Raw genomic sequence first — 17,394 nt, 5'->3', positions numbered from 1 at the left:
AATTAAGCAAGAAATTAATTAAGCACTAGAGCATTACCTTTTCATTCATGACAAAATATATCCTCTGGTAAAGCCAGTCTACTGAGATGGACACAATATTCCCCCAGCCAGCATAAAAGAGCATTAGGTCAGATACATCAGACATATTTGCAACTCCTTTCACCCAGATAGAATTCCCCTCAGAAAAATAGACAACTTGCTGATAAATATTCACAGAAATACCTAAAAACAGAAAGATATGTGCACACAGATAATGTAAGAAAGGTTTCCATTTTTCCTTGCCTTAAAAATATGTATTTTTCAGTCTGCAACCCATCATCATCATCATCAGAGAAAAGTTAACTGGTTTTTTCTTCTCACTTTTAGTTTTTCAGATAATAAGGAAACATTCCCATTTGCTATGTAAGAGACATTATTATAGAGAATTGCCCTTCAGAAAGGTAATCAAAGAGAAGACATGTAATATGCAAACCGACACTGATTGCCCCTCTACAGGTCAAACAGATGCAGCTGGCATCTCCTCACAAAGCACCATTCACTCTAGAATTCAAGTTTGAGATAATCTGTGCCACCTCTGCACTAGCAAAGCCTATTTAGCCAGGGGCAACATTCTTTCTCTGGAGCCTTTGCGGCTCTGAAAAATTTAGTAGATAAACTCAGATTTCCATGCTGTCACCAAAGACCAGTGCAGATAAGAAACATTGGAAGGTGAGTAATTTGAGATAACACGGTTATCTGGTGACTTTGGCTGCTAAATGCCTCATTTCTTTAGTATGCTAACACACTAGCACTATCTTTTAGCACTTGGTATTATTTTATTCAGAGGTTTGAAACCGCTTCATTTCCCCATATTCACATTGAGAAAAAGTAGAAATTAATCGCAGAGAAACGTGGATTAATCTTACCTCAATTTAGATACCTACAATGTAAAAAATGAACCAGCTGCCTAGATACAGTGAAGAAACAGTTACACTGGGGAAAACCATTTATCGCTTCCTAATGCCTGTCACTTCAAATACATCAAATCATGTCCTGAAAGTTCCTATTTCTTCTGATTGACTATAAAGGGAGACTAGACACTGTCTCAAGCTATGTGAGGTGCATTCTGTCCTTGGTATAAAGAGGTCTTAGTGACACTTGACAGAAAAAGAGAGAGCCCAGTCCAATTTTACCTGTGATGTTGTGTTGTATAGCACCATTTGGCAGGCACTGAGCAGCTTCGAGGAAATGTCCTGTGTATCTCTTCCTTAAAGACTCTTTTCTGGATAGGAAGAGCCATGCTGCTTTTTCCTTAACTAGCAAACAAAGAAAGTCAGATTTTAGATGACCACAGCACGTCGTTAACTCAGACACATCATTAACAGACATGCATGTGCACGTGTGCCCAAACGTATGTATGTCTGTAGGTATGAATACATTCTTACATTAGCAGTGACAGACCAAAACTTAAACTCTTTGAGTGCTGAAAGTATATGGAGTTATTCACCATTACAGTTGATTCTGGCTCCTTACACAGGGTGAGAACAAGCCATGTGAATTTCACACCATCATTCCTGCAACAATAGTCAGTTCCCTAGTGAGGAAAAGTAAACTGGAGCAAATGAAGCCTTACTGAGCCGAGGAAATGAAGGCACTAAGACATCAATGTGACTTCAAGACCCAACAGAAATAGGATATTTAACCCCTCTGGATTTCTTTGAAAACCCCAGTCAAACTAAAATATTATCCCATAGAGCTGGAGAGAAGCAAGGTGAGTATGTTTATTTCAGGTGTTATATTGTAATGATTAGTGATTTATTCAACAAACAAGTACCTATTACAGATAAAGATGATAGTGGGATAATATTATCTGTTTCAAAGGTGATAAACTTACTAATTTTTTTTTTTCCTAATAAAGTCACAGAATTTGAAATCAATAAGGATAGTTTTGGTCACAAAAACTGATTTCATGCTTATAAAGGTCCAAGTAATTTACATAAAAACCAATTCAGTAAATCTGTACCTTCTGTCTGGGCTATACATAGCCCTGGGAAAGATTGCTTGCCTTTTTTCTGAATCTCAGATCCTTGGAAATCTAGCACACACCCTGCTGAATTGATTGTTACCTTCCTTTTTAAAGATGGTGTATTATTTCAAGTATGATTTTGGCTAATTTCCATCAGCAAACAATCCTTCCCTTTTTTTTCTCCTCTTCAGCTTAAGCAGCTGTCTGCAATCAGATATCATTTCCTCATATGGATATCACAAAACTGTGATCAAATGCTGTCTTAATTTATTCCCAGATAATCTGCATAGGTTGAGCTGCTGCGAATTTCTCACATGATGCACTGTGAGTAATTTCAATAATGATGCCTTCAGAGCAAAGTACAAGAGGCCAATATTACCTCTTTATCTCTTTTCAAGTAACGTTCCTCTCAATCTACAGCAGCAATCAGATTCTTTCCCCGACCCTTCTCAGGGCTCAGATCCACACAGCTCAGTGCCTGATGCAGCAGCACCATTTCTGGACATGATACACGACGAAGGGCAGTTCCTGTTCGTGTTCCCCACCCCCATAAGGTGGGGATTTTGGGAGGCTATAGGGTTTGTTTGTTTATTTGTTTGTTTGCTTTCTACTTTAAATTAATTGCTTGGCAATTGGATTGACAGCATGAACACTGTCCAGACTTTTCAAAAATGACACAAATATTTATAACTCAGGGTCAGCCAGCCCTAGAGCAAACCTCTGTGGAGTTGTAAGTAAGGAAACACCAGTGTGTCTGAGCTAATAAACACGGACAAAAAACAAAAAAAAAAAAAACAAAAAACAAAAACAAAAAAAAAACCAAAAAAAAACCCCAGTATTTTAAAAAGCACTAGAGAAGAAGCAAGTTCAGTTTCTTTAACCAATGGCAATTCAGAGACAGTCTTGAAGTGTTTTCATAAAGCTGAAGCATTTCCAGGTGTTTGACAACTGAATTTTTCATGAGAAGGGAGGTCTTTTATTCTCTTTCCTAAAAGAACATTTTGATAACATCAATTTCACTCTTGTTTGTATTCTATCTCAACGTGTATCTTTCTCTGCCAATTAATTAATAATTCTGCAATTCTTTGAGTAATAGTTATAGCACATCATTACCTTCAATATTAATTAGTTGACATAGTAAAAGAAATGCCTCCATGAAAGAGCAAAAAAAAAAAGTTGGTATGATTTCACATACTTGATTTGAGATAATTTAGAATTTTTGACAAAAGAGTTTCACATGAAGTGATCATTCCCATGCTGTGCTGCCTTATCACATCCACAGCTGAAGGACAGGACCCTCTCTGATGAGCTATTGACTCCTCAGTGTACAACTCCCTGACATGTTCACAGTCTAAATATTTGTACTCCTGCCAGGAGTGGGGCAGGCCAGGAAAGATGAGTGTGTCCCCAGGAACAGACAGTGGTAAGGACTCTGCTGCTCTTGTACCTTTGGATGCTGGGGTTGTGATGTTGGCTTCAGCAGGGGGTCCAGCGCCGACCTCATTAACTGCCACAATACTGAACCTATGGCACACCAAAGAGACAGGTTTTGGTTGGCAGGTTCCTTTTGAAAGATTGCCTGAGAAACATTTTACCCAGTAGGGAAGCTGCTACAGAAGCACTTGACTTTCAGAAAATGCCCTTTTAAATATAATGCTCTGGGAAAATTTAGAATAAAAACAAAACCAACCAAAGTCTGGATTGTTCAAAGGCAAAACAACAGCACAATCTTCTAAATTTCAATTCAAAATATATTTTCAGACTCAGAAGAATAACTCAACTTCATTTCCAAGGAAGATCTCCATTTACCAGTGCAAGCAGAATGCTGACATCTGCATTTAATAAAAATGAAGAAATTTTTCCAGATGCTTACAGAAGTAGTTTCTCCCACTATACTAAAAACATGCCACACAAGCCTAAAAAAATTAAAAACAGCAGCTAAGAAAATGCCTCCCAGCCCTATATCCAGTTGCTTTTCCTTCCTCACCATCTGACTTCTGCAAAAGCAGCCAAGTTACATGGGATAACTCTGTTACCTCAAGGAAGGTGCCCTTGCTTTTGGCAAGGATGTAAGTAAATAACAAAATTGTGCAGAAGTGGTGTTAAGACATACTTGGTGCTATCTGGGCAAGAAGTGTGACCTCATACCTGGCCACGTTGGTATCTTTTCTTTTTGTACCTGTAAGTGGTGTTTGGGAAGGTGGAGTAGAACTGAAAGCTGTGCCTTCTTGAGGCTCTCAGCAGTTCATGATTCTCACTGGTCAGGAGCAAGTTATATCCAATAATCAATCCATTCGGAAAGAGTGGTGGAGACCAACTAACTTCAACAGTGTTTGGGCTTGAACTCTGAATGTCTTTAATGACAGGAGCTGTTGCAGGAACTGCAAGACAGAAATATCTGACTCCGGCACTTGATTAAGACTTTAATTGATTTTGATTTTTAAATACATTCTTAGGTTCCCCACCTGTTAATTCATTTATACACCAATAAATATTATAAGAGACAGTTAATATTTCAGCTACATTTCATTTTTTTAATGTCCAGGAAAACAGGACTGTGTTTCAATCAAATACATGCATAATTATGTACAGAAGTATCCCATGCCAATAAATATTATAAGAGACAGTTAATATTTCAGCTACATTTCATTTTTTAATGTCCAGGAAAAGAGGACCGTGTTTCAATCAAATACATGCACAATTATGTACAGAAGTATCCCGTTTGCCCTCATGATTTTGTCCATGTACTCTTCTGTGCTTGATTTTAAAACCAAAAGCAGGGAGAAGCCCTAAATCTTCTAGGTCAAACAAAAAGAACCTATCGGGTTTTTTTTTAGTTTGGTCTTCTGCGGCTACCCAAGAGACTACATCCACACGGTTCTAAAGATTAGGCACCAATGTTTTCTGCCAAAGAAATAACAATGCAACTCAAATGTTTCCACCTGAAAGATGGAACTAATAGTGCAATTCATTACCTCCACAAGCATGTGTCCGGTAGCTGGGGCTAGGTGGAGAATGGAGCTGCAGCTGAGATGTAATGATCCAAACCACTTGAAACACATATTCTGTGAAGGCCTGAAGGTCTTTGACGGTATATGAAGTTTCAGATACTACCTAGATTAATGCACAAACACAACTGGGCTTCTCCTTCCTCCAGCTGCAGCTACTGTGTAGGATGTTATGAGGGCAAAAGAGGTCTCATACAACAATATACGTATTTCAGAATAAAAAAGGGCAGCATCCTACTATAATTAAGAGGAAATTCTGAAAGTTATTTTCAGCATAGACATTGATTTTCCATCACTTCAAAACATTTTCTCTTCTGTTTCCTCAGAACACAGCACCAAATCTCAACAGTGAGCAGGTAGATCAAAGGATTGATGCAATATAATAGTAAATTTTAAGAAAAAAATTTTTTTAAAAGCTGAAATAGTAGCATATTACAAGCAATGTATTTTAAACATATACCACAGGTTTCAGATACAAAGGAGCCTAGTTACATTGAAATATTTATTGTCTGAAGTAATTGCTCCCTATTATTTCATCAATGATTCATTCAGAATAACTTCCTGCTTAGCAAATTGCCTTTACCTTTGATTTGTGGCACCAACTTGTCATGCCCTGTAAATTGGTCCAATAGAGATGATGGCAAGATAACAAGTGTACAGCTGACGCAAAAGAACAAATTATGAGAATAACTCTACTAAGTCAGAACAAAGGTCTTTCTAGCCAAGTATTGTGCTTTGACAAGAACCTAAAAAAGTTCTCTAGGGAAAGCTATTTAAAAAAAAAAAAAAGAGAGAAGAAAGCCTTCAGCCTACTTCTCCTGAATATTCTCATTGGCATTTCACAAGCATGACTCAACATGAAACAATGGGAATATTTGCATTTAGTAGAACACAATTTTTTCTTCTGCTAATTTTTTCAGTCACTTTTCAAGCCCGATTTAGTAATTTTAGCAATTTTAATATTCAGGAGTTTAAATTTAGCAATTTAACATCCACACATGCCAGGAAGTAGCTGAACATTTCAACTACCCATTCAGTGAGGAAAGACATCTTGCTAGTTTTGAATCTGCTACCTGCTAGTTTCCATCAAGGTCCCTAGTTCCTATGCTAGAGGAAATGGGGAATCATCCACTGCTTCCCAACTTCCCCATGCCACTTATGATTTTGAAAATCTCTTTCATGTACTTAACATATTATCCAATATTATCCAATATCTTTCTAAAAAAATAGATATATATAATTAATATATATATATTTATTTTTATATACATATATTTATATATTTTACATATATATAAAGAGCAGAGAAGAGCCAATTTCCTTTCAAAGCAACAGGAGGTGTCCTCCCTTACCTCTGTGTACCTCCAGTCACCAGGGAGCTTGTTGAACTTCCACTGGATAACATATTTCACCCCAGAGATGTTAGCTGCCTTCCACCCTAATGTGACACTGTGGTTTCCAATGGCAGATGCAAATGGAGCACTAGGTTTGTTCAAGTAGCCTGAGGGGAAAATACAATATAACAGTAAGAAAAAAATCTTTCATGGAAATCCCTGCATCTCAAAGGTAAAAACCTTTTACCTTACACACCTAAAAGCTGCAAAGCCCATAAAAACATATAAAAGAATATATTGAAAATATTGCTGAGTAACTCACATGGCATTTTAAAGACAGTTTGATAAGTCAGACAGAAATGAATCAGGTTCAATGTGAGTAGTTGTGACTACTACCCCATACTTTTATAACTGCATTTTTAGTTACAGCTACTTATCAAAATTTTTCTGAATAGAAACACAGAGAAGACACAAGAGACTTCTGAAATTATAATCAAGGGGACTATTTCAATAGCACTGTATCAGCAAGGTATCATCTTAAGCAGTTGAGACTGGATTCAAAAAGTCTCATGTCCATGAAAGGGAGGGGAAAAATGTTTTACTCCAAGATAAACTTCAGTGTATTTATTAAAATAAAAGAATGTTAGTTTTCTGATTAATGAAAATACTCTTTAAATAAATCCAGGTCACAGAACAAGACTATGAATTTATCAGACTGTCAATTGGACACAGGACTCTATTCAGACTTACTTAGTGCTTCAACTCCATATGCATCCTCTGCACAGCTACAGCCAAACTTACAGGAAACTGTCTGTGTAGGACACAGAACTCACTGGTTAGCTTTGTGAGAAGGCAAACTTCCTTCCAGAATCATGCAGACACATTTTAAATGCATACAAATTCTGTGGACATTTTGCATATACACAAACCCTATGGAAATAATTATATGAAATCTAAAAAACAGCACTAACATTAATTCACTCCAAAGATTTCTTGAGAGTATTTTCATCAATTCACTGGGCCTGAATTAAAGGTTTCCTCCTTACACACTGTCCCTTTGTGGAAAGCATGAATATGGGGCTACATTACAGCTGAAAATAGACTTCAGTGATGACCACGGAGTTGGGAAGACAAGGTTTTTTACTAGTTACTGATATATTCCACATGTTGCATTTCACCCTTCCTGCTTCATGTATTCCCTATGAATAAGGCATATTCTTACAATGTATTAACAGTGAATTTTCAAAATACCTGAAATCGACAATTTTTTAGAGTAGCCATGCATAATTCACACTTCATTTTCAGCAGTTACTCCTTTTGTTACAGTTGTGCCTACAAGCTGCAAACATCACAAGTACCCCTGGGCAGTGAGCTCCACACTAATGTCTTAAGAACAGAAAATTCCTGAGTTTCCAGTTCAGGTAGGGAAAATAAATATAGTGTCATGCTGCTTTTTATGTAGGGAACTAAAGAAGAAGTAGGAACATGTTCTAGGAGGGTCTCAGTAGCTTTAAAATTACATGCAAGACTGAGTCTCCTGGAAATCCAAACCTTTTGAGAAATGGTGATTTGAGCTTTTCTAGGCAGGAGGTTTATTTGGGCTCATTTTATTCAAATTCATTCAGCCTTTAAAATCTTGACGTTTGCTCCATACAGCAGCAACCTTTCAAGTGATAATCAACCTTTAGATCATTCAGAAGCAATTCATTATGGCAACTGAGGGAAGTTTTTTAATTGCTCTTCCTATGAAAACACACTTCCAGCACCTCATGGAAACTGATAAGACATGTTATTTCAGACAACACAGTTGCAACCAAGACAGATTTGAAAACTTGCTTAGCTGTATATTCCTATATACATTATGTCACATCTAGACATTCAGTGCCAAGTGCAACCACTTATAATTTTTTTCCAATATTTTCATATTCAGAGAAATAAAATAATTCAAGGTAAATTATCACCACTGTTAGCAGGTGACAATTCAGGTATTAGTAGTTCTGTAGTGAACACTGGAGCTCTAATTTATGACTAATATTTATTTGCTTTAAGGGGTAGTGTCCCCAGATTTCATGCTGATTCATAGTACCTTCTGCCTCATTGAACATAGGTATTTCTGAACATTTGTTATTTGTTGTGTTATTCTTTCTTCTGATTTTTGTCTGAACCTGAACCATAAATCCAATTTTTGCTTGAGGTAAGAGGATTTCTAAGGCTCCTAACTTTAAATTTTGAGGGACATTTGCCAGCTGCTCTACTTGAGAACAATAAATCTTCGTATTTTCTCCATCCATCAGCAATGTTCTTGCATAAGCCCAGTCTGATGTCTTTTCTTGTGACTGTTCCCATGAAATTCAGTGGCAATCCCCTGTTCCTAGGTGGAAGGAGAAATACTACCAGATTTCAATCACAAGGTGTATTCAGACAACAGAACTGAGCTAATGCCAGAGAAAAAGTCCCACTCTTACTCCCACTCCTCTGCTCTGCAGGCTGCAATGACCTGGTCCTCTCGATGCAGTGACACACTTTGTGCCTGACATGTGGGTAGTCAAGTCAGTCAGCTGATCCAGTGGAAAGATATTCCCAAAAAAGCCCTTGCAGAGTCAGCACATTTAAATAGCATATTGTGTGACCAGACAGGCAAACAAAATACCCCCACACTCACTTTATGTTTCTACAAAAGTAATTTGGTTACTTCTTGGGCTGGTCCTACACTCCAAACCCACCATTTCGTGTATTAGTAAACTTTTGTCATCATCACAATTGGATAGACTAAAAACTATTTTTAAAAAAATCCTTTCAATCAAATTTCCAGATTGCCAATGGGTTTGTATTCTATTCGTGACTCTCTCCAACTCCTCCATCACCTCCTTGAAATGTGTTGCTTCCATCTGGGATCAGCCTTCATCCTGAGGTCTCAACAGGGCCAAACACAGTCTTTCAATCATCTCACTTCTATCCTATCCCGTCCTCTCCTCTCCTCTCCTCTCCTCTCCTCTCCTCTCCTCCTATCCTATCCTATCCTATCCTATCCTATCCTATCCTATCCTATCCTATCCTATCCTATCCTATCCTATCCCATCCCATCCCATCCCATCCCATCCCATCCCATCCCATCCCGCACTCTACATTCATGCTGAAAGTGCCCATCCCTTTACCAGCACTTTGTTGACCCAAACTCATCACTGTGAACACCAGTCCACCCACAGCACTCCCCACTTGAGGTCTCTTTCTAAGGGGTCACATGTTGACCATGAATTGCATTTTATTTAATTTAGACTCTATCCAGGCAAGAGTTTTATCTTCTAGCTCCCACTCTGGTTCACTTCTTGCCAAGCTGTATTATACCAGCCTTAACAAGCATTCTCTCAGGATAGTCTTTGATGGAATTAATGAAAAACTGGATGAACAACACTCTTGTGAGAGCCTAGAACATGGTTTACATAGGTCTGTCCTGTTTCATAATACTGAGATTAGTCTGCAATGTTCTTTACAGCGATGTTCTTTGTCACACAGCAGCTCTTAATGCAAACCTGTCCTTGGTCACCATGCTGAAAAGGTACATGTAACTCATTCTTCAACTTTAGGGAGAACAGAGCAATTAGACCTGAATTGATAAGTTTGTGTATCTACATTGTATTTCTTAGCATTGTGTAGACATAGCAATCACTGAAATAGTGATTTTTATTTTTTTTTTTATTGCTCTCATGGCATTTAACTTACCTCACATGTTCTAGTGTATGTCTCATTCTGCCAAGTAAAAATTAATAAAATGTGGGGTTAGTAAAATATAATCACAGAGTATTTCAAACAGATAACACCAATTTATTAGAATTTCTTACAGTGAAAGTACATTAGAAAACCTTATCACTGGCAAATAATGAAAGAAGGAAAACCCACACTTGAAAAACAGAAAGTCAACATTAGAGTGATGCTAAGGTTGAATAAGATTCAAGTGTTCAAGAGATACAGAAAAAATAGGAGTTTAAAACCTATCATGGCAGTTTCCCAGACCACTGCTAGTTCTCACACATCTGGTTTAGTAAAAACAAGAAATCAATCTACTGCAGGCCATGTGCTTCATTTACATTTGCATGCAATTCTGAAACAGCTCCAGCAAAGTCCTGAAAAGCACTAGTGCATTCTCACTGTCTAAAAATCTGTGTTGAGCTTAATGAGCTGCAAAATACACACATTCTCACAAACTAATTGAAAACCTTTGATATTAGCTGCAACTTGCATAACAAGAATTATTAATTTTCCAAAACAAAATTTATAAGGAAGGGACAAAATTGTAGGCATTACACTTTTCATAGAAGCACTGCTCTGACTGGATTTTGAACTTCTGCCATTGGAGAGGATACTTGACAGGCTGGAGACAAGAGTTCTAGAGCCAAAGCTCAGGTAATACTCACACATTTCAGTGGACAGTCAGTTTGCATGGTTGCATTCCAAAACTGACATCCCTGTGTACACTGCAAAGACAGAGGATGGCCTTAAAAATTACTTGGAAAGCAGAATTCCAAAGGCAAGGGTTACTCCAGCACTAGCCATACATTAAAGGGACACAGGGGTATTATAAGTACTCAGATCCTACAGTAAGAGAGTTGTGTTGTATAGTGCCCTTCTCCATGTAAAACCAAATACAAAGAGAAATAAATTCAGTCTTGTTCTGGAAATGAGTTTACTCAGCCAGCCACGTTGTGGCCAGTGCTCCCACCATCCCAGCTTTGTTTTACCACTTGCTCTCTGTGCAGAAGCAGCAGATATGCAGTGTTCAGGACAGCAAAGCATAGAGGAAAGCTGTTCAGCACAAGCCCTCCCACATGTGCATGCCAATAGGCATTGGCTTTAAAACCATGAGTTTTCAGAGAAGCAATAAATATTATGTTGTTAAGTTTTGATGTTGTACCTCTCTTGTTTATGCTGTCCCATCTACTTCTTAGTGATTCTGAAAGTTTTTCTTTTTAAAGGGAAGCTGGAACAACTTTAAGAGCAGAAGATTGATGCTGAGTGTTGCAAAGCTTCATGAAAAATATAGTGAAAACTTGATAACACTGAGCAAAGATACTCAGTAACTTAAACAGGTGAGTCAACCTTGCTATGTATTGTCATGACAACACAGACTTTTATAGTCCCAGCATCATAAAAGGCCCAGCCTCATTCAATACCAGGTGTTGAGAGGCTGCTTGCCACTAATCTGTGGAAAATACTGAAGACTGAATTCTCCACCACTCTTCAAAGAATGTGTATAATCACTGATACTGAAATTGGCAGGAAAAACTTCCTAACACAACCTGGGCCATTAGAAAGCAGGCATTCTTTATCTGTACAGGACACACAGAAGGACATCTCCTTATTTCTGTGTGTATTTTGAGACTTTACAACAAACTATTTATCCACTATAATCATATATGTAAAATAGGTTTTTATCTTAATTATCTAATCTAATCTAATATATAAATTATCTAATATATAAATATCACTTTTCTAGAATAAATTTCCAGGCATCTGCCTCCTACTGGAAGTCCTGTTTATAGTCCTGAAGGTTTATCAAGAGGGGTCTCTGGTGGCCATATTCACCAAATGCTTCAATAGTAAAGGTGACTTTTCCTTGAACTTTTTCTTTGGGCATGAGCTGTTGGTTCCTGTTACATAACTTGCAAAAACCCCACTGCAGTCCTCTTTATCTGTTTCTCCATTGGTTCCAACCATGTTTATCATCCTGCATGCCTACCTTTACATCCTTTTATTTTTATTTTTTTTTTTGCCAGTTAGTCTTTAAGCTCTATTCAGCAGCCTCAGGGAAGCTGAAGATTTTTATTCACTATGTTATTTATCACCACCAGCTTGAATTGCATTTGCAATCTGAACTAGGAAATCAGCTGAAGTCCTCCAAGAATATTCCTATAAAAAGCTTAGGTTAAGCCCACATGACAGACACAACCATTTGAAATCCTAGAGAACTCTAAATGTTCAACAATTATGAATTTTCTTACACTGAATCACTGAGAAAATGAAATAAACTACTTAACTGTACAGAGATAACTGAATAAGACAATCTTAATGACTTGCATGTTGGAGGCAACACTAGTTTTGACTCATTGTCTCAAAAATGAGAGGTTATGAACTTTGTAGATCACAAATGTGAGCACAACTCACAGCAGAGAACATCACCCTTTACACAAGTTCTTTAAATAAAAAATATAGCCATGCCTCTAATAATTTGAACAAAATCTACCCACTCGACTTAGTGACTTATGCCAGATGGGCAACTGTGCATATTTCCATGAAGTCTTTGAAAATATGATCATTGTACCCATTGTATTCAAATAGCAGGAACATAACATGTCAGTAATTAACAAAGTAAACCATTACTCACCGCTCCAGTGATGTCACTAACATTGCAAAGGTTAGTAATTCCAAGTTCTCCTTCCTGTAGGAATATATACCCTTTTTAAAAAGAATTAAAATATTTCCTCAAAATTCTTTTATTAAAACACATTAAGTCATTGACTTCTTGTAAACCAAATTTTCTTTGGCTGATGTTTCCTCATCTGGAGAAATTTATTGTTCATAAGTAGCTTCTCACTTGATTTCTGAGATACCATCAAACAAAGACATTGGCAGAATCAGATGGTGTTTGTCAAACTGTCTGAGGTAGGAATTGGCTCTTACCTCCCCATTCTGGTTCACTGAGTCAATAACAAATCCTGCACAAATATGTTGGGCTTAAATGACAAAGCCAAGTGGCTTTGACCTCCTGGGAGCGGAAAGACCTTCCTTCAAGCTAAATGCCTTTTGTCTGGCCACCTTTTGGAGGAGTTTTACGCAGCCATATGGTGATCACCACCACCCTTCTTCTCCTGCCAAAAGTGCTCGCCAGTGAAAATGCCTGCTTTTTCACATCATCCAAAGTGTGCAAAACCTATCACTGTCACTGAAGTGCAAATGATTTGAGGATGTATGCAACAACCTTAGAGAAGCTGAATAGCAGCTTTTAAATTTTTGAACTGACAGCAGGTGAGAGCAACCTTAATAAAACAATTCTTAGTAAAAAATTTTCAGCACCTGGGTACACCATGACAATAGTGAGAATCAAAGCTGTCACAAAAAAAAATTGAATACAACAAGTAGACCAGAGGAGAAAAATAATATTTACAACTCTCAGACTCAAAGATTACATTTTTCACACCTGAATCAATACATTCACTGAACATAAATGTGATTTTCCTGTCTTTCAAATCTGAAAGGAAGAGCAGCTTATTTCTTATTCTGAATTAATTTAAACTCAAATCAAAGGATTCCCATTAAAGTTATCATTGCATGATAGGTTTCCATCAGGGAAGGCAATTAACTCTTTGACTGGTGCAAGAGCTCCAAATAGTTTTAAAGGAACTGTCAGGGAAGTGTATGAAATAAAATAGAGCAGGTGATAGTTCTCTGCAGCAGGTTTCCACAATTAGCACTAAGGCACAGAATGTCCTTTTAACAAGGCAAAGACACACAGTGCTCTAAAACATATCAACAGGTTTCTGGCAAATAGAAGCAAGGAGGCAACTCCTGAAGAAAAAAGAATTGTCTTGATTTCAGACGTTTTGCTTATCTTTTTCTTACATTCATAGAATGTATTGTACACTATTTCAAGCAGTATAAAGATAGTATAAAACTAAGGATCTGACCACTAATTTTAATACTTACAGAATTACCCACAATTTAAACCAGCTAAACTTAAAAATTAAGCTGCAGCTAGGTTCAGGATAGCTGTGTGTGTCAAATAAAATTTCTTGTGACTTTACAGTTTTTCTCGATTATACAACAAAAGCCCTGGACTAGACTGAAATGAATAAGTAAAGTGAATAAACTGAAAGAATAAAACTTTATCTTCCCCACCATCCAGGGTCTTTAGCATTTATAGTAATTGCAGGTAGTCAGAGCAGTGTGATTCCACAAATTCAAATGTTAAACATTAATTCTCAAACTCTGCTCTTAATAAAACACATTCTTTAGAGAAATTTTGAAAACACTGATATGTAATATGAAGTTCTTACAGTGCTAACAACAATCTGTTTTTCAAAAGATTAGGTACAGGTGTTGAAAACTTACCAGGTTACTTGCACATAAGTTTTGACAGTTCCTTGAGAAAGCACAGTAAACTGTAGAAATCCACAGGCAGCAAAGCACAACAAGCCTTTTTAGGGGGAAAACCCACAGGCAAGCGTTCTTCATAACTTAAACAATTTCATCTGGTAATCTGCCTCTTCCCTTGACTTAGGGACAGAGTCAAGTTTAAGCGACGGAGATACAACTGTGAAATTTCTGCATGTCTGATCATTAAAACCTTTTCTGAATCCTTGTTTACAGTCCGCTCCTTCAACAGCTTCTCAGCTTCCTGGAGCACCTGTCTTGAAGTTACGCAACCACTATTTCATAGTTTCTTATTAAGCCACTGAAACAAAAGAGTTGACAAATGAAAGTCAGTGTATCAACTTACACAAATATCATTAACGTAAAAAGGAAACTAAGGGCAATGCTTAATCAGGTGCTCCGAGCCACACGGAAACAGGGAAACATTGGGAAAAAACAGCATAATGTTAATTTTTACTAGATTAAGCTATTTCTAAGTCTTTGTACGTGGATGCAACTAAGAAAATTTGTTGGTGATGATGAATAACTTTGTTAGAACACCATTGGTCATATCAGACATGGCAAAAATTTTAATCTTTTGTTTTTAATGACTGTTTTCAAGTGTTCTGTTTCCACACCAAAATACCATGCAGAACAGACCCGTGTCTGCCTTCAGATGCAATCTAGACACAAATTAACCTAAGCCAGTTTGCTAAGGGCTCTCTAGATGAGGAGGCGCAATTGTACAAGTTTGAATCCATATCATGGAAGCAAAATGAAGCTGACAGTAAAATTGTGTGTCTGATTTAAAGAGCGGTCAGGAGTTGAAGTTAAAAGTTGAAGACTCACATTAAAGAGGTCTGTGGAAAGTCAGGCTTAAGACACAACCAGGCTCTGGTCTGTGGCTCATCTGTGCTGTACCAGCAGAGATATCCACAGAGTAAATCTGCAGTAGATCAATCCAGCTTACACACACACACACACACACACACATATATGAACAAATGCTATGTCATTTTGTTCATGTATGACTCATTATAAATCAAATGTGCTACTTCAGAAATTGTAGCATTTTGATGATCAGTTGAGGCTGGCACATTCTGTTATTGCTGCTTAGAGAGAGTACCTGCTTTCCCACCATACCTTTCCAAGCCCCATTGACTCGCCAAGGAAACATTTCTGCAGTCATGCAATAAAACAGGCTGAGAACCTGGTTAACACTAACCCAGCAACAGCAGAGGTGAACTGATTGGCATTAACCTGATGCTGTATTTTCTGGCTTAGGCTTTAGTAGAATCCCCTGTGCTGTTCTGTTCATGCAGTGAAAGGAGGAAATGCACCAAGGCAGGAGGAAAGGGAAAGCCAAGATGGAGACAGACAATGAATATTGGGAATCAGGTGGCTCAACATGGTCCAAGGAAGGAAAGGCTTTTAGGACCAGGTTCCTTCCTTTTCTTCCAGTTGCCCTAGGAAGCATTGGGTGGTTTCCTTGTGCATTATCTCAGTCTCCTCACCACTGTTCAAGGCAGCTTCCAGATGAGACTAAGGCTCATCTAGGGTGAGATTTCCTTTCAGCTAAGGGCTTTCAGCTACACAGGTGTGGGGGAATTGCTGCCCAATTTGCTTGTCACTTCTCCACTCCAGAAGGACGCTGCCCCCACTCCAGCCCATGAGCAAAGCTGCTCAAGAAGGAGCTCCTTAGATCCAGCCAAAATAAGCCAGTTTAGTCTGACTGCTTAAACAGTAGGTCTCTGCTAATCCAGCTCATCTTGGCTGAAGAAGTTTCATCAGAGCTCACGTGACCAGCAACACTGAAGAGGAAGCTGGTGACAGGCAGATGGAGGCTGCAATTTCTTCCTGAAGCAAAGAACTTTGGCTTTGGATAGTTAGGACATTTAGGACCTTCAGGATTTGGTCTCTAGGACTTTTAGGTCTATACTCGTAAATTCAATGTACCCACATCAGTACCCCAGCAAGTGGCATGGGATAACCCACAACCCACACTTTAAAAATCTCTCATAATCCAAGAGAGAACAGGCACAGCTGAGATACCTATGGTCAATGGCTCTTGGATTTACTATGTCCCGAACTGTTCCTGAATATTATTTGTGCTAGTGCTGATGTGGATCAAAATCAGACAGAGTTCAACAACCGATCTCTGTGCTCAGTCAGGATTAAGAGTGCTGTCTGGCATGGATTTAAATTACTAAGATGTAGTGCAGGTAAAAACATATGCCTAAATTCAAACTTTTTAAAAAATCTTTTAATAGCATTTAAATAGTCAACTTTTTTAAAAAAATTGGGAGGGGATTTTTTTAAGGAACTGTTTGTTAGGATATTTAGGGTGTTTTTCAGGATGTATAGGGAGAAGCACTGGAAGATGAGAAACAGAGAATTCATAGAATCATTACAGTTGGAAAAGACTTCCAAGATCACTGAGTCCAACCTTTGACTGCACACCACCATACCAACTAAACCACAGCATGAAATGCCATGTCCACGGGTTTCTTGAATACTTCCAGGGACAGTCACTCCACCATGTCAAGAACCAGGTTAACTCCTGGTGAGGGATATAATCAAGGTGTATCTTAGTCTGAAGAAAAAGTCCACAGCATTGTAAAAATAACAAAATAATATTTGGATTTTCAGACAAGGAAATTTGGTTACTATCAAACAGACATGATGAACTCTTTGTAACAGGAAAGCTTGGCTGTTACTGATGAGGATAATTCTTGTCAGTGAGCTTTTGCACATTCATATAGGGGTAGTGCACACATGCCTCGTACAAATGGGCTCTAACCATTGCAGTTAGTTAATAAAATAGTAATATTAAAGGCACCGTTCAAACGAACTACTCAAATGGTGCAGAAATTTTTCTTAAACTTCCAGCACTGTTTTCCACCAGGTGTCACTGTAACATCCC

General features: G+C 37.9%; 1 protein-coding gene across 1 annotated transcript in view; it reads right to left on the bottom strand.

The window, feature by feature from the left end:
• Positions 1-14,651, bottom strand: part of ROS1 (ROS proto-oncogene 1, receptor tyrosine kinase) — a 70,233-nt gene extending 55,582 nt beyond the window's left edge. The window contains exons 1-11 of the mRNA XM_039731552.1: positions 14,451-14,651; positions 12,727-12,780; positions 10,760-10,819; positions 10,068-10,094; positions 7,098-7,158; positions 6,366-6,514; positions 4,981-5,119; positions 4,185-4,386; positions 3,453-3,529; positions 1,173-1,295; positions 38-222 (exon numbers count right to left, since the gene is read on the bottom strand). Of these exons, the coding sequence (XP_039587486.1) occupies positions 38-222; positions 1,173-1,295; positions 3,453-3,529; positions 4,185-4,386; positions 4,981-5,119; positions 6,366-6,514; positions 7,098-7,158; positions 10,068-10,094; positions 10,760-10,819; positions 12,727-12,780; positions 14,451-14,573 (1,200 nt within the window). The 5' untranslated portion in view covers positions 14,574-14,651. The remainder of the gene's footprint in view (positions 1-37; positions 223-1,172; positions 1,296-3,452; positions 3,530-4,184; positions 4,387-4,980; positions 5,120-6,365; positions 6,515-7,097; positions 7,159-10,067; positions 10,095-10,759; positions 10,820-12,726; positions 12,781-14,450) is intronic.
• Between the last annotated feature and the right edge of the window lie 2,743 nt (positions 14,652-17,394).

Source organism: Passer montanus, unplaced genomic scaffold, assembly GCF_014805655.1.
Source record: "Passer montanus isolate IOZ18808 unplaced genomic scaffold, ASM1480565v1 scaffold79, whole genome shotgun sequence".
NCBI lineage: Eukaryota > Metazoa > Chordata > Aves > Passeriformes > Passeridae > Passer > Passer montanus.
Note: the sequence above shows the minus strand (reverse complement) of the source record. Positions and strands in the feature narration are given on the sequence as shown.